Here is a 24,428-nt window from a genome sequence, read left to right on the forward strand (position 1 = left end):
TCAACACGTTGATGCGGTGCCAACCTGGAACGTTTCTTCGAACCCCGATATCAAGGTTATGTCAGCATCCATTTCTCGTCTAGGAACGCTAAGCCACAGGCTCCAAGCCGAAGAAAACTGTCCGTCGGGCGGCGTGCAGCGGGTAGCGGAGTGCGGCTGGTTGGAAAGGGAGGCGTACGTAAGTCCAGGTACATAAAATACCACAAAGCAAGGGTCTGTCCGAAGATGGCAACCAGCTGGCAACGCCGCCACGGCAAGTTGGGAACCTGGAACCCGGAAGGCACACCTCGAAGTTGAAGGTTTGCTGTCAATTTGTCAAAAGTTTTGAATCCCCAGCTCTGCCGAGGCCATCGCGCAAAGCAGCACACGCAACAATTCAAGCCTTGTCTAGGGACGCTATATATACAGATTGCGCGCCCGTTTCAAGCCCATTTGCCAGCCATTTTCGACCGCTGCCGCAACCAACGAAAAACGAACGCACTGATCTCGCGGTACCGAAGCAAGCGGCCTGGTTACACAAAGGCACTGTGGCTGCACCCGAAACATTTCAAGACCGTCTTCGAGATCCCCTCTCTCTATGCGCTAATCGACGTAAACGGATGGACCTCTGTCCTTGTGCCGGCCCACCATGAGCTCCCTTAAATTCGTGGTGTCCTCTCTGGACATTATTGCCGCCAGTGCTGGTCGGAACAAACAGCTTGCTGAATTGGTCCAGAAAGCGCTCGCCGCCATCGAGAAAAACGACCATCAGCTCCCCGACCCCGAGGTTATCTTCGCGCCACTGCAACTAGCCACCAAGTCTAGCACCATTCCTCTGACGACGACTGCCCTCGACTGTATTGGCAAGCTCATCTCGTACTCGTCCTTCTCTACGCCATCCGAGCATGCCTCGAGTCAAGATGGGGCCGAGCGAGCGCCCCTCATCGAACGAGCCATCGATACCATCTGCGATTGTTTTCAAGGCGAAACTACCCTCGTCGAGATCCAGTTGCAAATAGTCAAGTCGCTGCTGGCTGCGGTGCTGAATGATAAAATTGTCGTCCATGGCGCGGGGCTGCTCAAGGCAGTGCGCCAGGTCTACAATGTCTTTCTTCTGTCGCGGAGTACGGCGAATCAGCAGGTGGCTCAAGGGACGCTTACCCAAATGGTTGGCACCGTGTTCGAGAGAGTTAAGACGCGCCTACACATGAAAGAGGCGCGCGCCCATCTCGGTGGCAAGCTCAAGCCCAGTCAGACCAGCATGGCCATGGACCGTGCAGACGACCAGAATTTCCAGGCCGGCCATGGTGAAAGCGAAGAGGGCAATGAGGATGCCTCCGATGCGACACTACTGGAAGTATCTAGCCCAGGAGGCGCCAAGCTCACCTTGAAGGATCTGGAACACCGAAAGAGTTTTGACGATTCTAATATGGGCGATGGACCGACCATGGTATCGCAGCTTAAGCCAATGAAAAAAACAGCCAGGTCAGTGTCCGAACAGAGCCTTGCAGAGAGCGCGCATGAAGATTCTTTTGAGTCTCTGGAGGCTGAAGACGAGGTTTACGTCCGTGATGCATACCTCGTCTTCCGGTCTTTCTGCAATCTTTCAACGAAGGTCTTGCCGCCAGATCAACTCTACGACCTCCGAGGTCAGCCAATGCGATCGAAGTTAATCTCCCTTCATCTCATACACACACTCCTTAACAACAACATAGCTGTTTTTACATCGCCCCTTTGTACTATCACCAACACCAAAACCGGCGAGGCCACCAACTTTTTGCAGGCCATCAAATATTACCTGTGTCTGAGTATCACACGAAATGGCGCTAGTTCTGTGGATAGGGTGTTTGATGTCTGCTGCGAAATATTTTGGTTAATGCTCAAATACATGAGGGCTCCCTTCAAGGTAGGTTGCTGCCTTTCGAACTTTCTAGAACTCTGCTGACATGTGATCTGTAGAAAGAGATTGAGGTTCTCCTAAACGAGATCTACCTTGCTCTCCTGGCCCGAAGAAATGCACCCTTGTCTCAAAAGCTCAGCTTTGTGGGCATCCTCAAGCGGCTCTGCGAAGATCCGCGGGCCTTGGTGGAGACCTATCTCAACTATGACTGCGACAGGAACGTTGACAATATCTTCCAGACCATTATTGAGGATCTGTCCAAATTTGCCACAGCCTCCATACCTATTACAGCCACCCAGGAGCAGCAGTACGAGGACAACCATTCCAAATACGGTGGCGGCGGTGAGTGGCAGATCAAGAATGTTCTACCACCGCCGTTATCAGTTGCCCTCATCAGCACTCGCCACGAAACTGATGCCGAAATCCCCAAGGAGTACGTCATGAAAAGGGCAGCACTCGACTCTCTTGTGGAGACATTGAGATCTTTAGTCAACTGGTCGCAACCCAGGCGGCCGGAGACCAACGGTACAAATGGCGATTCTGAACGGAGAGCGTCGAGCGACGAGCTCAGATATTCTATTGATCCATCAGCGAGCGAAAACGTTTCACGGATGGAGACTCCGATACCTCCGTCAACACCGGTGCTTGACGACGATCCTGACCAGCTGGAAAAAGAAAAGGCCAGGAAAACGGCCATGACGAACGCAATCAAGGTGTTCAACTATAAGCCCAAGAACGGGATAAAGCTTCTTCTCCAGGGGGGCTTCATTCCCAGTGACAAGCCCGAGGACATCGCCCGCTTCCTACGAACCGAGGACAGATTAGACAAGGCTCAGATTGGCGAGTATCTGGGCGAGGGCGATCAGAAGAACATTGATATTATGCATGCATTTGTGGATACGATGGACTTCACCAAAAAGCGTTTTGTGGCTGCCTTGAGAGAGTTCCTTCAGTCGTTTCGTTTACCAGGCGAGGCGCAGAAAATCGATCGATTCATGCTGAAGTTTGCCAACCGATACGTAACGGGAAACCCGAACGCCTTCGCCAACGCCGACACCCCCTATGTGCTCGCATATTCTGTCATTCTCTTAAACACCGACTTGCACAGCACCAAAATCGCAAAGCGCATGTCCAAGCCTGACTTCATAAAGAACAACCGTGGCATCAACGACAATGCCGATCTCCCGGATGAATACTTACTTGGCATCTACGATGACATTGCTGGCAATGAGATCGTCCTTAAAAGCGAACGGGCAGCCGCCGCTGCTGCCGGGAGCATTCCAAGTCAACCGACCGGCCTGGCCGCTGGCCTAGGCCAAGCGTTCTCCAGTGTTGGCCGTGATCTCCAAAGAGAAGCCTATGTCCAGCAGTCAGAGGAGATCTCTCTGCGCTCAGAGCAGCTCTTCAGAGATCTTTATCGCAGTCAGCGTAAGAACGCGGAGAAGGCGGGCTCTAAGTTCATACCGGCAACCTCGTTCAAACACGTGGGTCCCATGTTCGATGTGGCCTGGATGTCCTTCTTCTCTGCCCTATCAACTCAGACTCAGAAGACTCACAACCTCGAGGTCAATAAGCTCTGCTTGGAAGGGATGAAACTTGCAACCAAGGTTGCCTGTCTCTTTGATCTTGCAACCCCACGAGAAGCTTTCATCTCAGCACTTAAGAACACTGCGAACCTCAACAACCCCCAAGAAATGCAGGCTAAGAATGTTGAGGCTCTGAAGGTGATACTGGAGCTTGGTCAGACCGAAGGCAACCTCTTAAAGCAGTCGTGGAAAGACGTGCTACTCTGTATCAGCCAGCTAGACCGACTGCAGCTGATCTCGGGTGGCGTGGATGAGAGCGCCGTTCCCGATGTCTCTAAGGCCCGTTTTGTCCCTCCGTCAAGGTCCGACGCTGTCGAGTCTCGAAAGTCCATGGCCTCGGTTCGGAAACACCGACCACGGTCTCATACGGGCCCGCAGGGTGTCTCAATGGAGATTGCTCTTGAAAGCCGCTCCGACGAGGTCATCAAGAGCGTTGACAGAATATTTACGAACACAGCCAACCTGTCTGGAGAAGCAATCGTCCATTTTGCCCGGGCCTTGACGGAGGTCAGCTGGGATGAAATCAAGGTTTCCGGATCCAATGACTCCCCTCGTACATATAGTCTGCAAAAGATTGTCGAGATCAGCTACTGGAACATGACGCGTGTCCGCTTCGAGTGGGCCAACATTTGGGCTGTCCTCGGCGAGCATTTCAATCGTGTGGGCTGCCATGCCAACACGGCAATTGTCTTCTTTGCTTTGGATTCGCTGCGCCAGCTCTCGATGCGTTTTATGGAGATTGAAGAGCTGCCCGGATTCAAATTCCAGAAGGACTTCCTCAAGCCTTTTGAGCATGTCATGTCCAACTCGAACAATATCACTGTCAAGGATATGATTCTCCACTGTTTGATTCAGATGATTCAAGCTAGAGGAGAGAACATTCGGTCAGGCTGGAGGACGATGTTTGGCGTCTTTACGGTTGCGGCAAGGGAGCCATATGAAGCCATTGTTAATCTGGCTTACGAGAACGTCACCCAAGTCTACAGGACAAGGTTTGGCATCGTCATCTCGCAAGGCGCATTCACGGACCTGATTGTTTGCCTGACCGAGTTCTCCAAAAACATGAAGTTTCAGAAGAAGAGTCTACAGGCCATGGAGACTTTGAAGTCCATTATCCCCAAGATGCTCAAGACACCCGAATGCCCGCTCTCTCAGCGATTTAACTTGGATCTGAAGCCGGCTGAGACTAGCATGTTGTCTCCTGGCCCCCAGACGCGCACATCAGTGGAAGAAGGGTTTTGGTACCCTGTTCTCTTTGCGTTCCACGACGTTCTCATGACTGGCGAAGATCTAGAGGTGCGGTCCAATGCCCTCAATTACTTCTTCGAGGCTTTGCTGCGTTATGGCGGCGATTTTCCTCCAGACTTTTGGGATATTCTTTGGCAGCAGCAACTTCGCCCCATCTTCATGGTTCTGCGTTCAAAGCGCGAAATGAACAACGCGCTCAATCGCGAGGAGTTGTCAGTCTGGTTGTCGACCACCATGATTCAGGCCCTCCGCAACATGATCACTCTCTTCACTCATTACTTTGACGCACTTCAGTACATGCTAGACCGGTTTCTTGAGCTTCTCGCGCTTTGCATATGCCAGGAAAACGACACTATTGCCCGAATAGGCAGCAACTGTCTGCAACAACTAATTCTTCAAAACGTTACAAAGTTCAACGCGGATCATTGGACGAAAATTGTTGGAGCGTTTTGCGAGCTGTTTGAGAGAACGACGGCTTATCAGCTCTTTACTGCCATCACAATCAACTCGACAGCGTCGCTCTCTGCCCCGCCTAATGGGTTGGAGCTGGGTGGGCAGCTCAGTCCAACAACTGAGACAGCGCCAGTTGACGAGAAGTCCCTTAAGATCAACGGCGCTGACAAAAACGGACACGTATCGGAGTCAGAGGTCCCTGCCTCTCACGCAAACGACGGGGATGAGGATAGCCTTGCTACGCCTACGGCCGGCGCAATAGGTGCTGCAGCGGCCACGTCACAAACCCCCTTGACGCCACAGTTAGAGGAGTTCAAGCCGAGCAACACATTGCAGCAGCAGCCCGTCGTGGTGACAGCCGCACGCCGCCTCTTCTTCAACCACATCATCAGTCGCTGTGTATTGCAGCTTCTAATGATCGAGACAGTCAACGAGCTCTTCAGCAACGATGCAGTCTACGCGCAGATACCCTCGTCCGAACTCCTTCGCCTGATGGCGCTTCTAAAAAAGTCCTTCCTCTTTGCGAAACGCTTCAACGCCGACAAGGATCTTCGCATGCGCTTGTGGCGCGAGGGCTTCATGAAGCAACCGCCTAACTTGCTGAAGCAGGAGTCTGGTAGCGCCGCCACTTACGTTGCCATCCTGTTTCGCATGTTCAACGACACTGCCCCAGAACGCCAAGGCAGCAAGGCTGATGTCAAAAATGCCCTGGTTCCGCTTTGTCAAGACATCATCCGGGACTATATTTCTCTGGAAGAGGAAAGCCAGCATCGCAACATTGTCGCCTGGAGGCCCGTTGTGGTAGACGTTCTAGAAGGCTACGCGGCATTCCAGAAGCAGGCATTTGCAAGCCATATTCCCAGCTTCTACCCCCTCGTCGTAGAACTCCTGAGCAAAGAACTCGGCAGCGATCTCCGGACGGCATTGTTGCTTGTGCTGAGACGCGTCGGTGAGGTTGGACTAGGAATTGAAAACATGGCCGCCTTAGCCAAGGGTCCTAGCCCTGAAAGGAGGACTAGCACTGTGACTACAGCGTCGTTGGGGCCGCGCGCCTCGCAAAGTATAGACAACTCGAGTGATGACCCCTCAAGCCGTGTCATGGGCAAATAATGAAAAATGGAGTGGGTTTTGGTGGCGGCAAGAGGGAGGGAGCGTGCGCAAATATATGTGACCTATAGATTACGGATGGTCTTGGAATCCGCTTGGCATAAGCGTTGTGTGTATACTTTTTTCTATCTTACCGTCTTCGGAAAAGCAACTTGCATTGAGACTGGCCCATCAGTTCATTGAGGGCTGGGGTGGTGAAGAAGTTTTTGTAGGTTCGACACCTTTTAGGTTGATGTATTAGTACCTTCCTTGGTTTGAAGCAACTTGATAGTTCCAGCCTCTTGGTTTACGAGTACGTACTGTGCGCGACATGCACGCCCTACTATTTATTGTACGTACAGCGCTGAGCTCACGACACCACTCAAGCGCGGCCAAACCGAATTGTGAGTCTTACCTTTTCACTCGAGGGAAAGAAAGCTTTTTTCCAGACTTTAGCAACTCGTGGATATTGTGATTTATTAAAGACAGGCCTTGGGCCCATCACCGTAATGGAACTCTATTAGTCTCTCTGGGCATCACTTCCTGGAGCCATCGCCGCAAGTCGTCGGCCTCTTCAGGAACAATCCGTTCTGGTAGGCTTAGCAGCGCCTCCTTCAACACCAGATCATCCTCAATCGCCTCACACAAAAGCGCCCGGACTACCTCTACCTTGTGAACGGAATACTCAGTCACACGCATCAGGCTTACAAACGCCTCGAAGAAATCCACTAGGCTCAAGTGCATCAGAGCATCGCTTTTGTCCACCATGCGCAGTGCTGCAAACTGGAGAAGCCCCTCGCCCTGCTTGGGTTTCGGGATGGATCTATCAGATTCTCCGTAGCCATTCGTAACACTCACAGCCGTGGTCGCCATAATACCTGACTGGCTAACGGCCCGAAGGTTCAGAGCTGCCAGCCGAGGCAAGATCCGCAACACCCGGCCCTGCGCCAGAGACAGCTGGTGCACGTTCGCACTCGTGTCCGCGTGACGGCCAGCGCAGAGGGCTACCAGAAGCGTGTATATCGCCCGGTCGGTAAAAAGCCGCCGCCATAGCTTGCCCTGTCCGGGGCTCTTGCGCAATACCAGCTCGGTGTGTGTCGCGGTGCGCCCTGGTACGGGAGGCATGGGCAGTTCGCAGTCGACGTCGAGCAAGTCGCCAAGAACAATCCCACCCTTCTGTCCCACCTCGACCTGCGGCGCGGCCAGCCACCGCCGGATGAAAGACACTACAACTGACGTCATGGTAGAGAGAATAGCTACGTCGGCCGAGCTCACAGCAGCTTTGTGAATAACGGTCATCGCGAGCAGGTTTGCGGCCGGCGCGGGGGAGTCGAGGGCCTGCACTAAGGACTCTTCGGAAGCGAGCGAAAGGACTTGGGTGAAGGACACGGGGCGGAGAAGCTTGATTGCTAGACTGGCGAGGACGGTTGGGTCTTCGGTATATTGCTTCAAGATCGCGGTGAGTTTCGGAAGAAACCGGACGATAACGGCCGGGGTATTGCTTTCTGCGCTCGATGTGTTAGCAAAATGGTTCACGCGAGGCTTGCGCGCCGCCCCCTATCAGTGGAACAACTTGCCTGTGAGCTGGAGCTCGACATCGTCAAAGAGCTTTGCATCAAGAGGGATGCTGGGGTCCTGAACGAGATCATCGACATGTTTCTCGAGCTCGTCCAGGCCGCTTATCGGTGTTGTGTCCATTGTGGTTTAGCGAGCGCCTAGGTCGGGGTAGGAATCTCGAGAATTCAATAACGAAGAAGTTCAAATAGTCAGGGCAGCAGTTGGGATGCAAGGAGGGGCGGGTGCAAGAGGGGCACATTCATATCTGCAATGCCTGTCTACATAAGCATTCTTGGAGAATGCGGGGAATTTGGAAAGCGTTCCGCTAATAATAAGTGGTGGAGGGCTCTCAGCGGGGTAAATTGCGACAGGGGCCGAAGCTCAGCGAGCTTCTACCAGTAGCATGCCGCCCTAGCTAGCACAGAAGCTCGCACGATGGTGGGGCACGAGTGGTGTATCCCTTGCAGCCACGAATTTGCGATTGAAGAGCCCCGCCAGAATTTTGCTGTCGCATCTTCAATGACTCGGACTCGAATTCTCATGAACGGCTCACTCACCTCCCTAGTCTCGCCTCGCTTTTCCAGCCGTCTCCAACCTACCGAGGAATATAACGGCCAGTTATCGACACAATTTTCCGCTGATTTAAAATGTCTCGAGGAGGTGGGCGAGGAGGCCGCGGCGGCCGCGGTCGCGGCGGCTTCGGCCAAGGCAGTGCTCGAAGTGTTGGGCAGAATAATGTTCCTTGGACCATGGACTCCGAAATAGTACTAGACGGCAAGCCCTCAGAGCTCTTCCCAGTAAGTCACATGCTATGGAAGCATTCCTATTCTATGCCGGTCCTCAGTATGCTGACAGTTGGTTCCTTCTCTGTCTACCTTTCCAGCTTTACGACGTTCCTCAAGCACCCGCCCTCTCCAAGAAAGAAGAGAAGCAGGTGTCATTTTTCCTCCTATTCCGCGAGCAGTGCCACGACGGACCGCTCTATACACAGGCACGTACTCAGAATGGCGGCAGGTCGGGACGCACGTACGGCCAGGACCAAATCAACAAACGATACGGCCAGACAAGCAAGGCCACAGTAGACCCCTTTTTCGCGGTTCCAACCTACTCTCAGAAGTTCAAGCAAGTCGAGCGGACATTGCCTGACCTCGACACCCGACCTTTTGCGAAAGAATTCTTTCCCTCCGAGCTTCACGCGACACTGGACGGCGACGATGGTCCGACGAGCGGGCCAGCCAATAAACGGCGCAAGACTGGACCCAAGGTACTGGCATTATCCAACATCACTTCCCTCAAGACAGCGGAGGAGCTATTCCTCCCCGAGACACAGCAGTCTGTTCTGGACGCCACTGCTAGTTACGACAAGGCGATGCAGGTCCTGAATGCCCTGGAGAAGCGTAACGAGGATGGCGACGACGAAGGCTTCTTGTCCAGCGAGGACGACGATGACTGGGTCAAGGCAGCAAACGAGGACGATGAGGCTGAGGCGAACGTCGAGGATGAAGATCAGTATGACGACGAATCCGGCGACGATTACAACGCCGAGGCGTATTTCGAGGGTAACCAGGATGACGAAGATTATGATGAGGGAGGTGATGACGGTGGTGATTACATGTAATCGTGGGCAAAGGAACATCATTTCTCTAACCAATTCTTTTTTTCTTTCTTTTTTTGTTATTGGCTTGTTACGGCGCATCACTAAGATACCTAGCCTTACCTCGGTTCATGTACAGGAAAGCAACAACGGAGAGGGTCAGAGATACCATTTTCAATTTTTATGAGGGCATTCCGATGAAAAGAACGAAGAGTGTACCATCGCAACATGAGACTGTTGCATCTAAATTAAGGGAGCAGCCCTCATGCTTGGATACAATCAAACCATTCGTTGGGGTATTCTTAAGGCACTAGATGAGGCCCTACATGTTTTGTACAAGAATTTCACTACCAATATCCTACCCTGGTGGCCTCGTCTCTCGCCTCGAGTCCTTGCCCCCGTGCTCTACCGTATTTATCAGATGCCGTAACCCATGAAATCCTTAAGTTGCAATCCTGTAATACCCTCCTTTACGCCTCCAACTACCCCAGCAACCTTAAGAATACCCTCTTCAAAATCGCGGAGCACCGCAGCCAGCTCGACAACCCTCTCGTCCAACCCTCCCTGGCTGCCATTTTTGGACTGAGCAACCACTCGTTGCAGCTGCTCGAGCATGTTTCCTTGAACGCCATGCAAATGCACCTCGATTTCGCCGAGGTTCCTCTCAAACTTTTTCATCATCTCGCCCATCTCATCGGAAGTCTTAGAGAAAAAGGTGATCAAGTCCGAGTTGCTCTCGGCATCAGCGTCTGCCGATCCTGCGCCTGTCGCGGCCTGTTGGCCGCGGGTCGACCATAATCCTGACTGATGGTACTGTGTCGGTAACCGCAGGTTGTCTATCGCTTTAAAGGACAGGCGGGCGTTGTCTGCGTCCTTTTTCACCAGGTCCCGAAGTTGGTTGATGGCAGCCAAGTCACCCGACAGCGCACCGTCTGCTCCTTCGGATTTTCGAGTTACAAAGTTAACGTCGGCCGGGATGGCTGACAGTTGGTCGCCATGCGCCGGCAGGAAGGCATCCACCGCCTCCTTATCCCTAATACACTTTTGGATGCCCTCGTCGATCATGGCGATCTGCTTCTGAAGATCCTCCTGCAGGTCATTGAACCGCGTTGTCGAGCGAATATTGCTCACATCTATGCGTACGCCTGGCACAACCTGTGGTTGTTGGTTGGCGGACTGCCCCATGGTCAGTCCCACGCCTTGGTTTGCCTGCCCAAAGCCTGGATTCTGCTGCTGCTGCTGCTGCTGAGGCTGGGCATTAGACTGGCCAAGGCCAGCACTGGAAATTTCACGGTCAGTACAACGGTCACGAGGAAGTAATTGCCGTGGGGAACGCACAAGAGACTACCTTGGGGCTTGGCACCCTGCCCGAAGGCTCCCGCGGCTGCGGGACCAAACATTCCTCCTGTGTTGGCCGTCGAGCTGCCAAATAGTCCTCCTCCTGCTTGGGGTTGTTGCTGTTGTTGCTGCTGAATTGAAGACGTTCCAAATAGGCTGCCAGGTTGTGCGGGCTGCGATTGGGGCGCTGCGCCAAATAATCCTCCTGTTTGCGCTGGCTGTGCAGGAGCGGTTCCGAAGAGTCCACCAGCCTGCTGCTGCTGAGGCTGTGTCGTGGTATATCCAAAAAGACCGCCTACTTGCTGTTGTGGTTGAGAGGCTTGCTGATTTCCAAATAGACCTCCACCGACTGTTTGCTGCTGCTGTTGCTGTTGAGGAGCAGAACCAAAGAGCCCGCCCGTCTGCTGAGGTTGCGCTGTCGACGCTCCAAACAAGCCTCCACTCTGCTGGGTCTGCTGGGGCTGGGTGTTTGTGGTGGCTCCGAATAAAGATGTTGTGGTCTGGGGCTGCGAGGCTGTTGTGCCAAACAAAGAGCCTACCTGTGCTGGCTGGGATGTTGAGCCGCCAAAGAGTCCACCGCCGGCCGGAGCTTGGGTGGTGTTGCTCCCACTGTGCAGAAACGGTTAGCTAGTGTATTCGGGCCCAGAAGCGGCATGCTCAGGTGCAATCAGAATTGAACGCAGGGATGGCTGCTGCTGAGGTCGGAAATCCACAAAATACACATGCATGGATAGAGTCGAAGGAGGGTGATCGACCGTCCAGTGTCACCAACACCTGAACGCGTTCGGCGCAAACTTACAATATGTTCGCGTTCCCGGTGTTGATGCTCAAACCACCAGGGCCGCTAGCTGACCGTGCGAGAGCCATTGTTGGCAACGTGTTGCCGCAACTCGCAAGGTTGTTTGGCGAGGAATGTGGAGTTTGATAATCTTTTCTCACTGCGTCGCGATGTGTTTTGGCTAGCCGACCAGGCCCGACGTTTTTCTGCCCCACAGTGTTGCCGCGGACTCGCGGTTGTCGGTTGCTGAAGTTGCGCCTGCCCCCTGCACCCTGCCCTGCACCTAACCCTGCTAGTCTCCGCAGAGGTGTAAAAGCTCTGACCGCCTGCCATTTCGATCTCGCCTTGGGATTGGGCCGTTCTTGTCGCAAGAACTATTATGTAATCGGGCTTTAACAACCACACCTTGTACCTTTGAGCCCTTGACGATCTTGTTCCGCCTCTACATTACACCCGACCGCTAGACTACCGTAAGAAGTTTACCAACCATGGATATTGACGAAGAGGACGATTTCTATGCGCCTGAAGAGCCAGCAGCTCCCCAAGCGCCCGCAGCATCCACCACTGCGCCGGTGCCCGCAGCAAAAGCAAAGCCCGATGCAAATGATGAGCTTGAGGAGGGCGAGGAGGAGGACGAGGGTGGCGAGATGGATGAGGACGACGACGACTCTGTGCGCGCCCACCATGCTTTCTCCGAACCCCAACATCTCCCTTTGAGGGGGCTTGCGCCCTCGCATACTAACTAGGTACTCTGTTTCATAGGATATTGACATAATAATCGAGAGAAAAGATGGCTCTAAGGCTGCCCCTCCACCGTGCGTATACCCGCCACGTATACCTGCCGCATGCGTGCTGATTGCTCTTCGTTTCCAGGCAATCACGATACAGCGAGATCAGGAATATACCCCAGCGCTCCACCTCAAACGAAACAGCCGTGAAGGCTGCCCCCGTCCAGAAGGAAGAGCCTAGGCCGCCGGCGGCGAACCTGCCGCCCGTATCGACTTCCAAGATCAATGTTAACGCAATACCGACATATAAGCCACTTGGCAAGCCGTTAACACAGATCAACATCGACGAAGGTCTGCCATGCTGTCTTCCCCGGGCCCGTTCCCGGACTCTTGATAGTTGAGCTAACCAGCCCTCCCCCTTGCCAGACCTCGGCGAAGGCGACAAACCGTGGCGCAAACCAGGTACCGACCTGTCAGACTATTTCAACTACGGCTTTGATGAGTTTACGTGGGCACTGTATGCGCAAAAGCAAGAGACTATCCGAGGCGAATACAGCCAGGAAGTGGTCGCCCAGAATAACAAGAAGATGATGGAGGAAATGACCAACATGATGATGATGGGGGGCATGATGCCAGGCCTCCCGGGAGCTGGTGCTGGTGCGCCAGCCGGAGCAGCGGCCGGCGCGGCCATGCCAGGCATCGAGGGCATCTCGCCGGACATGCAAGCCATGATGCAACAGATGATGGCTAGCGGTATAGATCCGAGCCAGATGGATATGAACTCCATGTCGGCCATGTTTTCTGGGATGCAGAACCCAGCTAGCGCCGGAGGTGCTGGTGGCCAAGGAGGCCAAGGACAGAACTTTGGCCAGGGATTTGGCGGTAATCAGGGTCAGGGTTACGGCTACGACCAGCAGATGGGCGGTGGCGGTGGTGCTGGTAGTGCTGGCGGAGGAGGCGGCGGTGGAGGTGGGAGAGGAAACCGGGGACGTGGTCGTAGGTGGTAGACGCCTTTATTTATGGCGGCTCTCCTAATGCGTTGGGACATTGTCAAAAGCGATACTGCACCAAGGTAAGGCCCTTTCATCTGGCCCCATTGTTAGTCCCAGCGTCTCTTCAATATTGAGACTCCGCTAATGGATGGAAGTCAGGGGGCTGCTCAAGTCAATCACTTGTTACCACACTGCCTTGTCCAATAACCATCACGGTCTCCGTGGGTTACGGGTATGTTGTGTTGTTGGCTATAAGTTGCCGTATATGTATTCTACCTGTTTTCTTTAAAATAGCTTGTCATGGAATAAGACAAGTCGGCAGTCGTGAGCCTTGTCAGTCTGCATTCTCGTCTTCGGGCTCTCGCTCGGATGCTGAATTTAGATAGCCGCCTATCAGCCCTCGTTCACGATAATTGTCTGTTCTTGTCTCCTGTATCACAAAAAAAACATCTTCAATCAACGGTGCTCACAACGCCATCGCAAGCGAGTCCAACAAATTCTAGAGACTATTTTCGTTAAGGGCGAAAGTGGGAAATCAAATACGTACTTGAGATGGAGGCCAAATATCGCAGCCATTGATATTGTTTACCTGTCTTCTGTACAAGACAGCTTGCATTGGAAACGTGTCAGACGCTTGCCGTGGCCCCAAATACTACCTAAACGATACGCAATGCTCAAATTCTGACCGCTAGGTTGTTCATAGGTAGCCAAGCCAGCCAGTTAGCAGCGACAAACACGCCCCTCGTCTTCCCGCTATCGTCCAGTCAGATTCCAGTCTTGTCTCTGAATGGATCACTCCTTGTCTCCTGGTGCAGGAGGCTCCGTTGTCCAAAACGAACCCTCACATGTTGACATCCCTCTGCATATGGATTCGTTGGCGTCCTGTATTGACTGGACCAGGTAGCTCCTGACCATCCGAGCCCCGGCCTACGCCCGGGAGATAGACCCCAACATCGATGCCTTCGCGCAGCAGAATAGAGCCCGTATCTCCGATCTCTTTGATACCCTCTCTTTTCGGTTTGTCCTCTCGAAGCAGGCCGAAGGCATGTTCTCTAGGTATCGACTATGTCAACCCCAAGCGATCATGCAATGCTGCGGCAGCTCTCTCGTTGCTCCGCCACCGTGACAACTCGGTCGTGTCCGATCGGGCGTCGATATTCGCAAATCTCTGCGACTATGACTACCGCCTGGACATGGCTAAAGTATGCCAGCCAGGCTGCCCGTTGAGCGCATCTATTATTGCTCTCTGCGTTCTCAATGGCGACTCTCCATCTTCATCCCCGAGGTCTATGGCCCAACCCGGGGCAACAATACCGCGGGCTCTGGGCATCAAGAGGAACCCAAACCGCTATTTCCGACGCCATCTCGCCTGCGTAATATTCGCCATTTTGTCCCCAGTGCACCTTTCCCATCCGTGCCGCAAGTGAAGCACTATTTTTCCCTGTCCCCGGACGGTGTGCTCGCATTTCCGGGTCTCCTCTGGAAAGTCAACAAACCCCTGGGTCTCACTTGGCTTCGGGACCGCTATGGCCAGCCTTGGACGCTCTATAAGTTCTTCACCTCGTATTTCCATGACGTTCAGCGGGGCGGGCAGAAGATGGCGGATTTTCTGCGATTCTGGGTGTCGTTTTTCAACAGCGGCATCACACATCCTGCTGCTTTTGACCAGCTCAACTCCCTTGTCGAGAAGATTCACGCCTCGCCCGATCCCGAGAGCTGAAGGCCGCCCTACGATAGACGCGCACTAGAGATTGAAATCTTTGCCCTGCACTTTACGATTCTGCTAACGCTAATCCTCGCTCTTCGCAAGGGCAACAAGATTGGACTGGCAGATGCTTTGTGGAACTCGACACAGGGACACAGTTGGCCAGTTGAAGGCACCAGTTTCAAAGATGACGGGGACGTGCCGTCGTCTGTGAAAGACTTTCCCGCCGAGCTGCAAGCTACTCTCAAGGTCGCTGAGCTTTTCAGGTTCGAGAAAGACAACTAAGGGAACTGGCTCTATCCGTGGCTCGTCTACCGGATCATGACAAACGGCTAGTTGTGGACTGAACGCCTCGTGCGAAAGTCGAGCGACGAGGGGTGGCCGACGTCCTCCGTCACAGACACCAGGGCTCCGCAGAACGCCGGTGACCCAGCCACGACTGGTGCAGACTCTGAGGATATATCTGACATTTCAAAGACTCGGCAAGCCCTTGTAGTCTCGGGCCTGGTTGCTAGTGCAGGTACGGCTATTGCAGACGCGGCGTGTACCATCGAGGTCAACGAGAAAACGCCTCCCCCAACCCGAGGGAGGCTTTTCGGGCAAATGGTTACATCGGTATTGGTCAGGCGGGTCATGCAAACAATTGTCGAAGCACCCGGCCACAAGGCCGACCGAGACTTGTTTATTGACGACCCTGGCAGCTGGGTGCTGGCCGCTCAGCTGGCGTCAAGAGACTCCGGCGAGATGGATGTGCAACTGCGGAGAGCGAGAAGGTGCCGATCGAGGAGGTGTTTCGCTTTCATAGCACAGTGCGAGGCATGTGGGCCGTAGGCGAGTTCTCTGTCTCTCGGTATGCTGTGATGAGCACCCGTGCGGTTCTGGGAGAGGAGTGATAGGTACTTACTTGTGTGGAAAAGATACAAATGCAAGTGTGTCTGTATTACAACAAAACAAATGCCAATTTTGATGTGACGAGACATGGCCCCCCTCTCAAGTTCTACATCCTTAGAGATAGACATGATTGAACATCTCGCATAGGCGGTAAGGCAACAATCTAAAAACAACAAGTCCCAGGTTAAGTATTAATTGCATTTGATCTCGGAGGAAGAGGTCTGTAAGAGTGGGGTAGAGGGACCGGTCATATCATCTGTGGTTCAATGGAGAGACTCGGCGATAACGGGGCTTAGTGGCAGCTTATCTACCAGACTTTCTTTTCCCTTCCACAAGATTACAGACGTGGCTAATGTGCTCCTATAGACGTTTAGGTTAGATAGCCAGAGCCGCCACTAGCTTCATATCATGCCCTTTGATTGTTGTGTCCCTTTATTTACAATAGAAATCAAATCTAGAGCGTGAATCAATATGTCTTTCGGTTCTGGACGGTAAGGGGAATTGCCATCTAGAACGCCAACCAAAGCCGCCTTTCTCTCTGAACCCAATGCCGCCCTCAGACTTTCTAACCCCGGATCCATCCAGACACGATCCTCCCGGCCGAAGACGACGCAGCGTCACAATACGAGGAGAACCTCCACGTTGCGCGGATAAAGGCATTATCGAACATCGAGGTTGAGATGCTGGCTTGGTCGCTCTTGGTAAGAGAGATTATAGAACGAGATCCCGCCGAGTAGTTGGTTGCCTTGCTAATACACTAGCTGTGAAGTACGCGCTGAGGGCAGCCTAGAGCGGTTATATCGGAATACCCAAGTGGAGCAAAAGCTAGAAGTACAACCAGTATCCCAGCTTCAGAGCACGCTTCGATGCTGCCGTGGAGACTTGCCGGGTTAGTCGACTACTACTCGGGATTCCCTGTTCAGTTCTTGGTACAAGATGCTAACTGCCCGCTCTCCAATATGTTTCCAAGGGAATGGTTCACAGCCTGACTTTGGCTCAGCACTTAACCGCTTTGCCGCAGCGCCTGACGGAGAAGCCAAGGTGAGTGACAAGAATTACCTTCCTGAGCTTGTGACTTGATTGGTGGCCAAAAGGCTGACAACAGGGTTCAATAGACTAAGCGGCAGAATCAAGCCTGCAACAAACACAAAGTCAGAGAAATCGCCGTCGGCAAAGAGGCCATCAAGCAACGAGCCACTCCGTTGATAGCTGCCTCTCCTTGGACGACAATTACATCCACCCAAGCGTCGGCTGAACGATGCCTTTGAAAGCGAGGCCGCAAGAACCCACAAGCGAAGGATTCTTGAGAACGTGGATAGTGCCATCAATGGTGCCTAGTCCAGTGCCAGCTCTGACAACGGGCTAGGTAGTTCCAGCGGTGCTCTGCTCGGGCTGTTGGGAGCCGAAGCACCGAGCTTTGTGCCCCAAGCAACTGCCTTGACGGACTCTTTAGCAGCCCCAGCGGATATTCCATTGGCTCCGACACATCCGGCAGCTGCAACTATGTGAAAAAAACCCTGACCTCAACCTTCCGGCGCGGCTTTGGCGAGGATAATGGATTTGTCTTTTACCCGCGGTTTTTGCCGTAGTCTGTTGCTTCTCGGACACAGGAGCCACCGAGACATGAAAGACAGCTCGCATGCTCAAGGTCATCACATCCTATACTATCTATCAACTTCTCGGTGCTCTTCTGAATATGGCCTGCTGTCTCACGCCGCTTTCTTTTCTAACCATTTGGCAGTAGCCTCATTTCAGCAACTCATTATACAGTCACGGTTTGACTAAAATGAGCCTCACATATAATATTTGAACTTCGAGATGCTATAAAGAGCAATATTAATAATAGCCGCTATTCTGAGAGATGTCACAATCGTGTATATATATATAAGAAACCCATGGTTAACCATACCTGAGCCTGAGCTTTGCCGTGCTCGCTAGTCACCTGAGGGGCCCAGAAATGTATAGCGAGACGTCCAAGGGGCTCATATTGCTTACGAGCAGTATGAAACAATAGATAAGGATATGCTGGTTATTTCATAAACAAATAAACAAATAAATAGTTACATAGAAAATATTATTGCATTATGTCGCCCAGAATGGACCCACTTTTCAAGGAATTGAACCACATTTTTTAGGCCCTGGTTAGCACGCCTCCGTACTCCCTTCATTCTTTATTTTTCCTTCATTTTTGGCTTTGGAATGCTCCCATTTCAGGCTGATTACATCACTTCCCTTGCCCTCTCTCAACGAGTATAAGGAAGTGCTCTTTTATGTACTTATAGACCTATTTGGCCAGACAATTCAATGGCTGTCAACTTCGTTCGCATGCAACACATTACAAAGTATTCGTAATTATAAAATATATATACTCGTGTAACTAGGATTTTAACTTCTCTTTGGAAGCATCTCGTAGGTACCTTAATCGCCTCAAAGGCGGCTTCAAAATTCTCAACGACCCGGCAATGACTGTAGATCGTCATAACCTGAAGTGTGTTCGAGCAACTGCCATCTCAGCCAGTCTCTTATTTGGGACACGCAGTTACGTGTAATAGTGGGGTTCAAGTTTCAACAGCTGGCCAAGCTCCACTGTTAAATGGCATGGGTTCGGGGGCAGGATCCCCCCACGTGGGCCTCGGCCCGCCCAGCCCAGCCCATGCAATGGCGTACATAGACATAGACAGCGAACCAGACAACAGAAATCCTGCACGAGGGACCATGGACAGCGTGGAATGAGCGTTGGACTATTCTGAGGATAGAACTCTCTGTTTATATGCGCGATGGGCGACCGAATGGATGCTGGAAGCGCCACGGCACAATAGCTGAGGGGTATTCGTGTATGCCACATACCAAGTTGGGCAGGAAGGAACGGTTGGAACTGGCAACTGATGCCGGATGCTCTATTAGGCATCATACATCCTAGGTACCTTAGTTTCCAACAGGGGCCAGAATATATGGGCCAGGCCTGTTCGTTTCCAGCTTTTTCAGTGGAGTCGGAACGTGACCCACTGTTGCGATACAGTAACAGTGGCATCCCATTTCTCGCTTCTAAATACCCACCCTCCCCGCCCGTCTCTCCTCCTCGTATGCCAGGGATCTCCTTAGCGAGTCGTCAGGCATGCGGTCCTAGAATTGTTCAACACGCGCAACCGGAAGTTTTTCCTAGTTACCTATACTATAACTCGGGTTTTCGGCATCATGGCCATCCTCAACGCACCAACAACAACGCCAAGCGTCTCTCTCTCAATGAGATCAGATGTGAAGTGTACCACTTATAACCGCCACCATCCGAGTCTTCCACTGCAATTTCGGCGACTTCTCGGCCTAGCCTTCCTTCTGCTCTCAAATATCTGCCTGGCCGCCGGCGTAGTTGGTCATGCCTTCTGGGTGGGGGTGCTCAAATTTCTCCTCGCATCCAAAACATTTGCCATGGCATCTTACGGCTTGACAAAACAGCTTTGTTGGACCGTGTGGGACAGCAGACGGTCCCGGCGGGTCAGAAAGAGAATCGAGTTTGAGTTTTTTGCCCTGGTTTTAGGACCAAGCGGGAATATATTGCTCCAGTTGCTCTTTTGGCCTGGGTGGCTCGCCCCGGCCCTGGTACTCGGGTGGCTCTGGGTACAATCCAGGTGATAGTAAGTTGGAGTCACCACCTAGAGTACCTCCAGAGCTAAAGCTGACTCCAAAGCTGGACAGCCTATGAGCCGATTTAGCAGATGAGCAAGCCGCCAAGCACAGAGTAACCACGAGCCGCGATCCTTGGGGTTGCTTCATTTGGAAAAGAAGAACGCATTGCCGCCGGTATCGCGCGGGATCTCTCTCTGGTAGTCCTTCTCGGGCTCGAACTCCTGCCACACGCTGGCCGGATATATGTGCTTGTTGCGCTGGTACCACCGGCGATCAACCACCTTGGTGAAGTTGGGGTCGTCAGACGCACCCTCTAGCGTGGTGATATCCGGCAATCCTCTGCTGCTAGCCTGGCCAGGTCGGGATAGGGCATCCGCTGGCGCAGGACTTGTCAGGGGCGCCTCGGCGCTGTAATCAAACAGCAGTTTGTTTCCAGGGCCAACCGTTTTGTTCATAACGAAAAAATAGAATTCATAATGCTACTGATTGTCAGCCTTTTTTTGCCCCCTTTTTTGGCCGTAGTGACTCTGGGGTGGAACTTACGTGTGGAATGATGATGGAACCCCGAACAAGTATCAAGTCGTCGACGCCCACTCGAGCCCAGTCGCGCCTGGCATTCGAGTTTTTGTCGCCTCCCACTCCAAGCACAGCCCCGACCTTGCGGCTCTTGTCGAGGAACAGCCAAACAAAATCACCCTTCTTGACCCTCACAATACCACCGGGAGTGTTGGTGCCATCGTAAAACACAAAGGGAACGGCGATCTCGGTGGCTTTGATGGCAGTTTGTAGCAGGAGAAACTCCTTTCGCAATGCCTCTCGTTCGGCAGCCTCCCGTCGCAGGGCCGCCTTGGTCAGCGCGCGCGGCACGATCCCGACCGAAGTATTCGCCGAGAGCTTTGCCGCAGGCTTCTCTTCCGTACCTTCCTTGGCTGTGGTGCTGCCGGTGGCTGCGGGGGAATTGCCGGCCGTAGGTTCGTCGTCCGTCCCTTTCGGCTCCTCCTTCTCAGCAGTCAAGGGCGCGGAGGACAATCCATCTGCGCCTCCGTCCTCGTCCTCGCCGAAGGACACGAGCGCCTTGATCCGCTTCTTCTTCTGCTTCTTGCTCTTCAGCTTCTCAGCTTCGGCACTGTCGCTGGCATTGTTTGGCGTCGCAGTCAGGGATCGATCGGGAGTTGACGCATGTGTGCTTGACAAGACAGCCTCGCGTGCTTCGCGCTCTTGTTGTTCGAGGACCTCGGCCCTCCGCTTGCGGAAATCGGAGAGCGCGACGAGCCCGACTGTGTGGGTTGAGAGCCGTTCGTTTGTTGTCTTATTTTGTGGCGTAAATCGTGATGTTGGCTGGTGAGACATTCTGACAAGACTATATCACCAGAGTGCAAGTCCAGGGCCGGCGTAGCTGGTTTTCTGGGTCCAAGTCGCCTCCCAAGGATGTGCTTGAAATCAATCACCAGAAAGTGTTTGGGTGAAGTCGTCAAGGTCCGTGCCTTAGTGCGTTACGGCGTTAACACTGGAGCCCCTGTAGGTAGGTGGATGCATAAGCTTCAGGCCACCTGCACCTGCAGCCACGGGCCCCAATGGTTGTAAATTGCATACAACCTACCAATATGTACGGGGTATATTTATATGCAAATGTATAAGATTCCAAGGAGGGTTTATTCCATGTAAACAAATCGACCTAGAAAAGCATCTGCTAGGCATTTTAATGAAAATAATAGGGCTTTAAGATTCTATATCAGGGGCTCTGATAGCCACCGCTTCCCTTAGAGAAAAACTTTGAGGGTCACGTCCAACGTCAGGGGATGAGGTTTGTACATGTACATACATATACAGTACATTTTCGGTAGTTGTATTAACTTACACTAGTGTACATACCAAGTGTGGTCAGTCATTACTACTCAGGCATCCAAAGCCTCCTCCTGTAGGACTATTTACTCTATCCCTCAATTCCGTCACGATTCTCCTGAACATGTCTCTCCTGAAAAAGTCGTCCGAGCCTTCCTCTCAAAAAGTCTGCCAAGGCCACAAACAGGGGCTGGTCGTGGCCCTCGAGCCAGTTAACCGAGAAGGTGGTTTTATCCGTCCCTACTCGGACTGCTATAGCAAATCCGAGGCGGCATTCTTCCGAGTCCGTGGCCTGTGATTTCGGCACAACCGCAACGCTTGCGTCTGCTGTCTCACGTGGAATCTCGCGAAGTTTCTTTCTTCTCCAAGATCGGCTCCAGACATTTTGTCTCGCCCTACCTACGCCTCTCGACGCTTCCATATCCCATGTCCAGGATATCAGCTCCAACGACCCTATGACGACAAGGATCAACTCGATAAATGGGCCGACTTCGTTGCCCACCGGTAACTTTAGTACGTCCTGCTTCGTAGGGGGCGGGACGAGGTTTTCCCAGGATCCCGCATTGATTCCCCTTGCCACATGGTCGGCAGGCCTCATCGGCGCGAAGCTCCAGCCAAGCGCCCAGCGTCGAGTCTTCTTGCCCTGGGTAAATTCCGTGACAGCGAAATTGTCGATGTTGTTTTCGCGGAGCTGGCCTACAAGGGCGTCGAGGCTTGAGGCTTTCCCGACCATTGTCGTGTACCATCGAACTTTGTCGCGCAGGATCAGTGACTCCTTCAGCATGCGTCCAACGTGGCCCACCTCGCCCCCTTCGCAGATCATTTCCACGGGCGCGCCAGTGCAGGCAGAGTTAGGTGGCTGTGATTTGTTCTCGGCAGACTGTTTCAGTTCGTCCTCGGACTCGTAAAATGGCGGGTTCATCATGACGAAGTCGATTGACTGAACGCCGATATCGTCAAGCGGCACCAAACTATCGGAGGCCTTCCGCTCCATGACCCGGATTTGCTTTTCAAGCCCGTTGAGCTCAACATTCTTTCGGGCATGGACAAGGCTCTTGGCGTCAATATCTGCCAATCGTTAGTAGGCCATCACTTATACATGCCGGAGGGTTTGGAGAGAGGGGGCCAACCTGTTGCCACGAAGTTCCATGGCCGCTGCACGGCTCCCAGAAGAGGGTAGATGCAGCTTGCACCCGTGCCGACGTCAAGGCCACAAAGTTTGCCGCCAGGCTGTTCATAGGATGTCGTGTCCATCAACTCTTTCAGCCACAAGATGTAGTTGTGGCGATTTGTGACCTGTATTTTTCGTATTAATAGCTAAGAGCTTTTGATACACAGTAAGAGGGACTCACCGGGGGGCAAAGTCGATCGTCTGGAAGCTCGATCTTCAAGCCAAAATCTGCCTTGAGCAGCGTCTTGGTCAGCTGCATGAAGGCAGCAGCGTCGCTGAAATTCAGCTTTCCACCCTTCTTCACCCTGACAAAGGGCGAAGGTATCGGCATCAGCACAGGCCACATGCACGGAGCGGGGACAGACGTCCGAGCAGATTCGGAAAGCGAACGGGGATAGTAGGGGAACGCTTTTCGGAAGAGCGTGACATACCAGACTGCAAAGTCGGGATCTCTTGCCGCCAACGTTTTGAAGTCGGGTTCGCAGCGGTATAGGTCACGAAAGTAGCGGTCGGCCTTTGCTATTAATGCCTCAGTGGCATCGCCAAAGTAAGGTTTGGGGACATGATGGGGAACGTTGTGGTTTGGTTTGGGAGCAGTGGGGGTGGTCGGCTCTGCGTGAGCCTCGGCTGGTGCGTCGCACTCATCACAGGACGCTTTTCTTTTCTTGCTTGCCATGGTGCTGCAGTGCGACCTTGAAGGTCATGCGGGAAGACGGGAAGAAGAAAATGAGGTGGTGTGTGGTGTGGTTGTTTTGACAGCGTCTCCCGTCTGAGGTGAGGAAGGCACGAGAAATAATACACAAATGGATGTGGTATAGTGTGTACATGTACAGTGCAATACCGTACATACATTAGGCGCTGGGCATTGAAAAAGGTGCTAAAATTTAGAGGCATAAATCACGTGCAGTAGGCAACGTCCGGAACCCGCTACCCAGCGAACACTGGCTCTTTTTATCCCATACGCAGTCTACGAAATACCTCCAGCTAGCTCTAACCGGGTCAACCCATTGCAACGTTACCGTTTTGCACTGGTGACCTCAACTTCTCTAGACTACATGACCGGAGTATGCGCCTAAATCTGATATGGTGAACTTTGTTGTCTTCTCGCCGTTGGTTCGGGGAAAGCGAGTGAGTAGGCCGGGGTGTAAGTGGGTGTCTGGGTAAGGTATGTAATGCACATACATGGGTATAATGCCTACGTCCCCGAATCTTACAGGAATACCTACTTTAGTGAACCTGCCGCTCGCCGTTGGGTAAGGTCAGGTGGTTTTGAAGGAGTACTGAACCTGATGTAACCTACTAAGACTAGGTCCCTACCTACTTACTGCTCGCGCGAGCAACTCCCGGTTCACGACCCACCTCCGATGGCCCGAGTGCTCATGCTCGTGCTGTCACCGTTTCTATCGCACGGGCTTGCTTCCGTCGTATACTTATTACACACACCCGTGAGCTGTCTATCCTTTCTTTCGTGAGACACTCCTTCTTGCAAGACAAATACAATGCCCAAGGCGTAATCGGGGCGAGGTAGCTCGCAAGCTTCCTAGCCAAGAGAGTGGCAACTGTGTGTCAACCTAGACAGGAGTACCTATGTGGTGTTCTTCTCTTTTACGGAAGGATGTCGTATGAACTCATAGTCGCAGGTAAACATATATGTTACTATCTGGGTAGCCTCGTTCTATTGTCTTTCTTGCCCTATCTCACTTACCGGTCTTGTGTTCTCCTCGTCTTCTTGCTACCGTCTCCCCTCTTTTTGTCATTTCCTAGCACCATCGGTGGAGTGAAGAGTTTCACCAAGTTATAGAGCACGTCTACAGTTTTTTGTAAGACCTGTAACTTTCCGCGCTGTCAGAAAAAACGTCCTCCTGGTTCCATCTTCAAGCCTTCCAGACAGTGAAGAGCCTCAAACTGTGATAGGTGTCGTTGATCGGCGGGCACTGTGTACCGAGGGCCAGAACA

General features: G+C 52.8%; 8 protein-coding genes across 8 annotated transcripts; 4 read left to right on the forward strand and 4 right to left on the reverse strand.

Annotated features, from left to right (window-relative positions):
* Positions 1-628: 628 nt before the first annotated feature.
* B0T26DRAFT_645818 (uncharacterized protein) lies at positions 629-6,276 on the forward strand (the record flags this gene model as incomplete). Its single annotated transcript, XM_060437763.1, has 2 exons — positions 629-1,885; positions 1,939-6,276. The coding sequence occupies 2 exons, from the start codon at positions 629-631 to the stop codon at positions 6,274-6,276; spliced, it is 5,595 nt and encodes a 1,864-aa protein (XP_060296658.1).
* A 421-nt stretch (positions 6,277-6,697) lies between these two features.
* On the reverse strand, positions 6,698-8,093 carry B0T26DRAFT_711030 (uncharacterized protein). Its single transcript, XM_060442018.1, has 2 exons — positions 7,830-8,093; positions 6,698-7,757 (listed from the first exon to the last, which is right to left on the reverse strand). The coding sequence occupies exons 1-2, from the start codon at positions 7,948-7,950 to the stop codon at positions 6,754-6,756; spliced, it is 1,125 nt and encodes a 374-aa protein (XP_060296659.1). The 5' UTR covers positions 7,951-8,093; the 3' UTR covers positions 6,698-6,753.
* A 465-nt stretch (positions 8,094-8,558) lies between these two features.
* Positions 8,559-9,427, forward strand: B0T26DRAFT_645037 (DNA-directed RNA polymerase III, subunit Rpc31; the record flags this gene model as incomplete). Its single annotated transcript, XM_060437678.1, has 2 exons — positions 8,559-8,606; positions 8,693-9,427. The coding sequence occupies 2 exons, from the start codon at positions 8,559-8,561 to the stop codon at positions 9,425-9,427; spliced, it is 783 nt and encodes a 260-aa protein (XP_060296660.1).
* Positions 9,428-9,547: 120 nt separating this feature from the next.
* Positions 9,548-11,349, reverse strand: B0T26DRAFT_776913 (uncharacterized protein; the record flags this gene model as incomplete). The annotated part of the gene is made up of 2 exons (XM_060446626.1): positions 9,548-10,623; positions 10,752-11,349. Coding segments are annotated over 2 exons (1,401 nt in total), but the record flags the coding sequence as incomplete, so codon positions are not given.
* A 486-nt stretch (positions 11,350-11,835) lies between these two features.
* Positions 11,836-16,625, forward strand: B0T26DRAFT_872209 (uncharacterized protein; the record flags this gene model as incomplete). Its single annotated transcript, XM_060447958.1, has 8 exons — positions 11,836-12,190; positions 12,282-12,334; positions 12,393-12,598; positions 12,674-13,216; positions 14,988-15,193; positions 15,281-15,464; positions 16,421-16,536; positions 16,605-16,625. The coding sequence occupies exons 1-8, from the start codon at positions 12,008-12,010 to the stop codon at positions 16,623-16,625; spliced, it is 1,512 nt and encodes a 503-aa protein (XP_060296662.1). The 5' UTR covers positions 11,836-12,007.
* Positions 16,626-18,894: 2,269 nt separating this feature from the next.
* Positions 18,895-19,583, forward strand: B0T26DRAFT_305152 (uncharacterized protein). Its single transcript, XM_060434284.1, has one exon. It carries the CDS (start codon positions 19,031-19,033, stop codon positions 19,463-19,465), a length of 435 nt encoding a protein of 144 aa, XP_060296663.1. The 5' UTR covers positions 18,895-19,030; the 3' UTR covers positions 19,466-19,583.
* Positions 19,534-21,035, reverse strand: B0T26DRAFT_305154 (XAP5, circadian clock regulator-domain-containing protein). Its single transcript, XM_060434285.1, has 2 exons — positions 20,003-21,035; positions 19,534-19,938 (listed from the first exon to the last, which is right to left on the reverse strand). The coding sequence occupies exons 1-2, from the start codon at positions 20,807-20,809 to the stop codon at positions 19,603-19,605; spliced, it is 1,143 nt and encodes a 380-aa protein (XP_060296664.1). The 5' UTR covers positions 20,810-21,035; the 3' UTR covers positions 19,534-19,602.
* A 143-nt stretch (positions 21,036-21,178) lies between these two features.
* Positions 21,179-23,318, reverse strand: B0T26DRAFT_711055 (uncharacterized protein). The gene is made up of 4 exons (XM_060442019.1): positions 22,904-23,318; positions 22,654-22,777; positions 22,432-22,597; positions 21,179-22,369 (listed from the first exon to the last, which is right to left on the reverse strand). Exons 1-4 carry the CDS (start codon positions 23,146-23,148, stop codon positions 21,393-21,395), a joined length of 1,512 nt encoding a protein of 503 aa, XP_060296665.1. The 5' UTR covers positions 23,149-23,318; the 3' UTR covers positions 21,179-21,392.
* Positions 23,319-24,428: the final 1,110 nt, after the last annotated feature.

This window comes from Lasiosphaeria miniovina, assembly GCF_030549165.1.
Source record: "Lasiosphaeria miniovina strain SMH2392-1A chromosome Unknown B0T26scaffold_4, whole genome shotgun sequence".
Taxonomy (NCBI): domain Eukaryota; kingdom Fungi; phylum Ascomycota; class Sordariomycetes; order Sordariales; family Lasiosphaeriaceae; genus Lasiosphaeria; species Lasiosphaeria miniovina.

Excerpts from the sequence above, each read along its gene's own strand:
- B0T26DRAFT_711030 (XM_060442018.1), bottom strand. The coding sequence starts at position 7,950 with ATGGACACAACACCGATAAGCGGCCTGGACGAGCTCGAGAAACATGTC. Across the intron at positions 7,758-7,829 it reads TGTCGAGCTCCAGCTCACAG|AAAGCAATACCCCGGCCGTT; the intron begins GCAAGTTGTTCC and ends CATCGAGCGCAG.
- B0T26DRAFT_305154 (XM_060434285.1), bottom strand. The coding sequence starts at position 20,809 with ATGTCTCACCAGCCAACATCACGATTTACGCCACAAAATAAGACAACA. Across the intron at positions 19,939-20,002 it reads GTTCCATCATCATTCCACAC|CATTATGAATTCTATTTTTT; the intron begins GTAAGTTCCACC and ends GACAATCAGTAG.
- B0T26DRAFT_305152 (XM_060434284.1), top strand. The coding sequence starts at position 19,031 with ATGGCCATCCTCAACGCACCAACAACAACGCCAAGCGTCTCTCTCTCA.
- B0T26DRAFT_711055 (XM_060442019.1), bottom strand. The coding sequence starts at position 23,148 with ATGGCAAGCAAGAAAAGAAAAGCGTCCTGTGATGAGTGCGACGCACCA. Across the intron at positions 22,598-22,653 it reads ACGATCGACTTTGCCCCCCG|GTCACAAATCGCCACAACTA; the intron begins GTGAGTCCCTCT and ends CGAAAAATACAG. Across the intron at positions 22,370-22,431 it reads ATGGAACTTCGTGGCAACAG|ATATTGACGCCAAGAGCCTT; the intron begins GTTGGCCCCCTC and ends AACGATTGGCAG.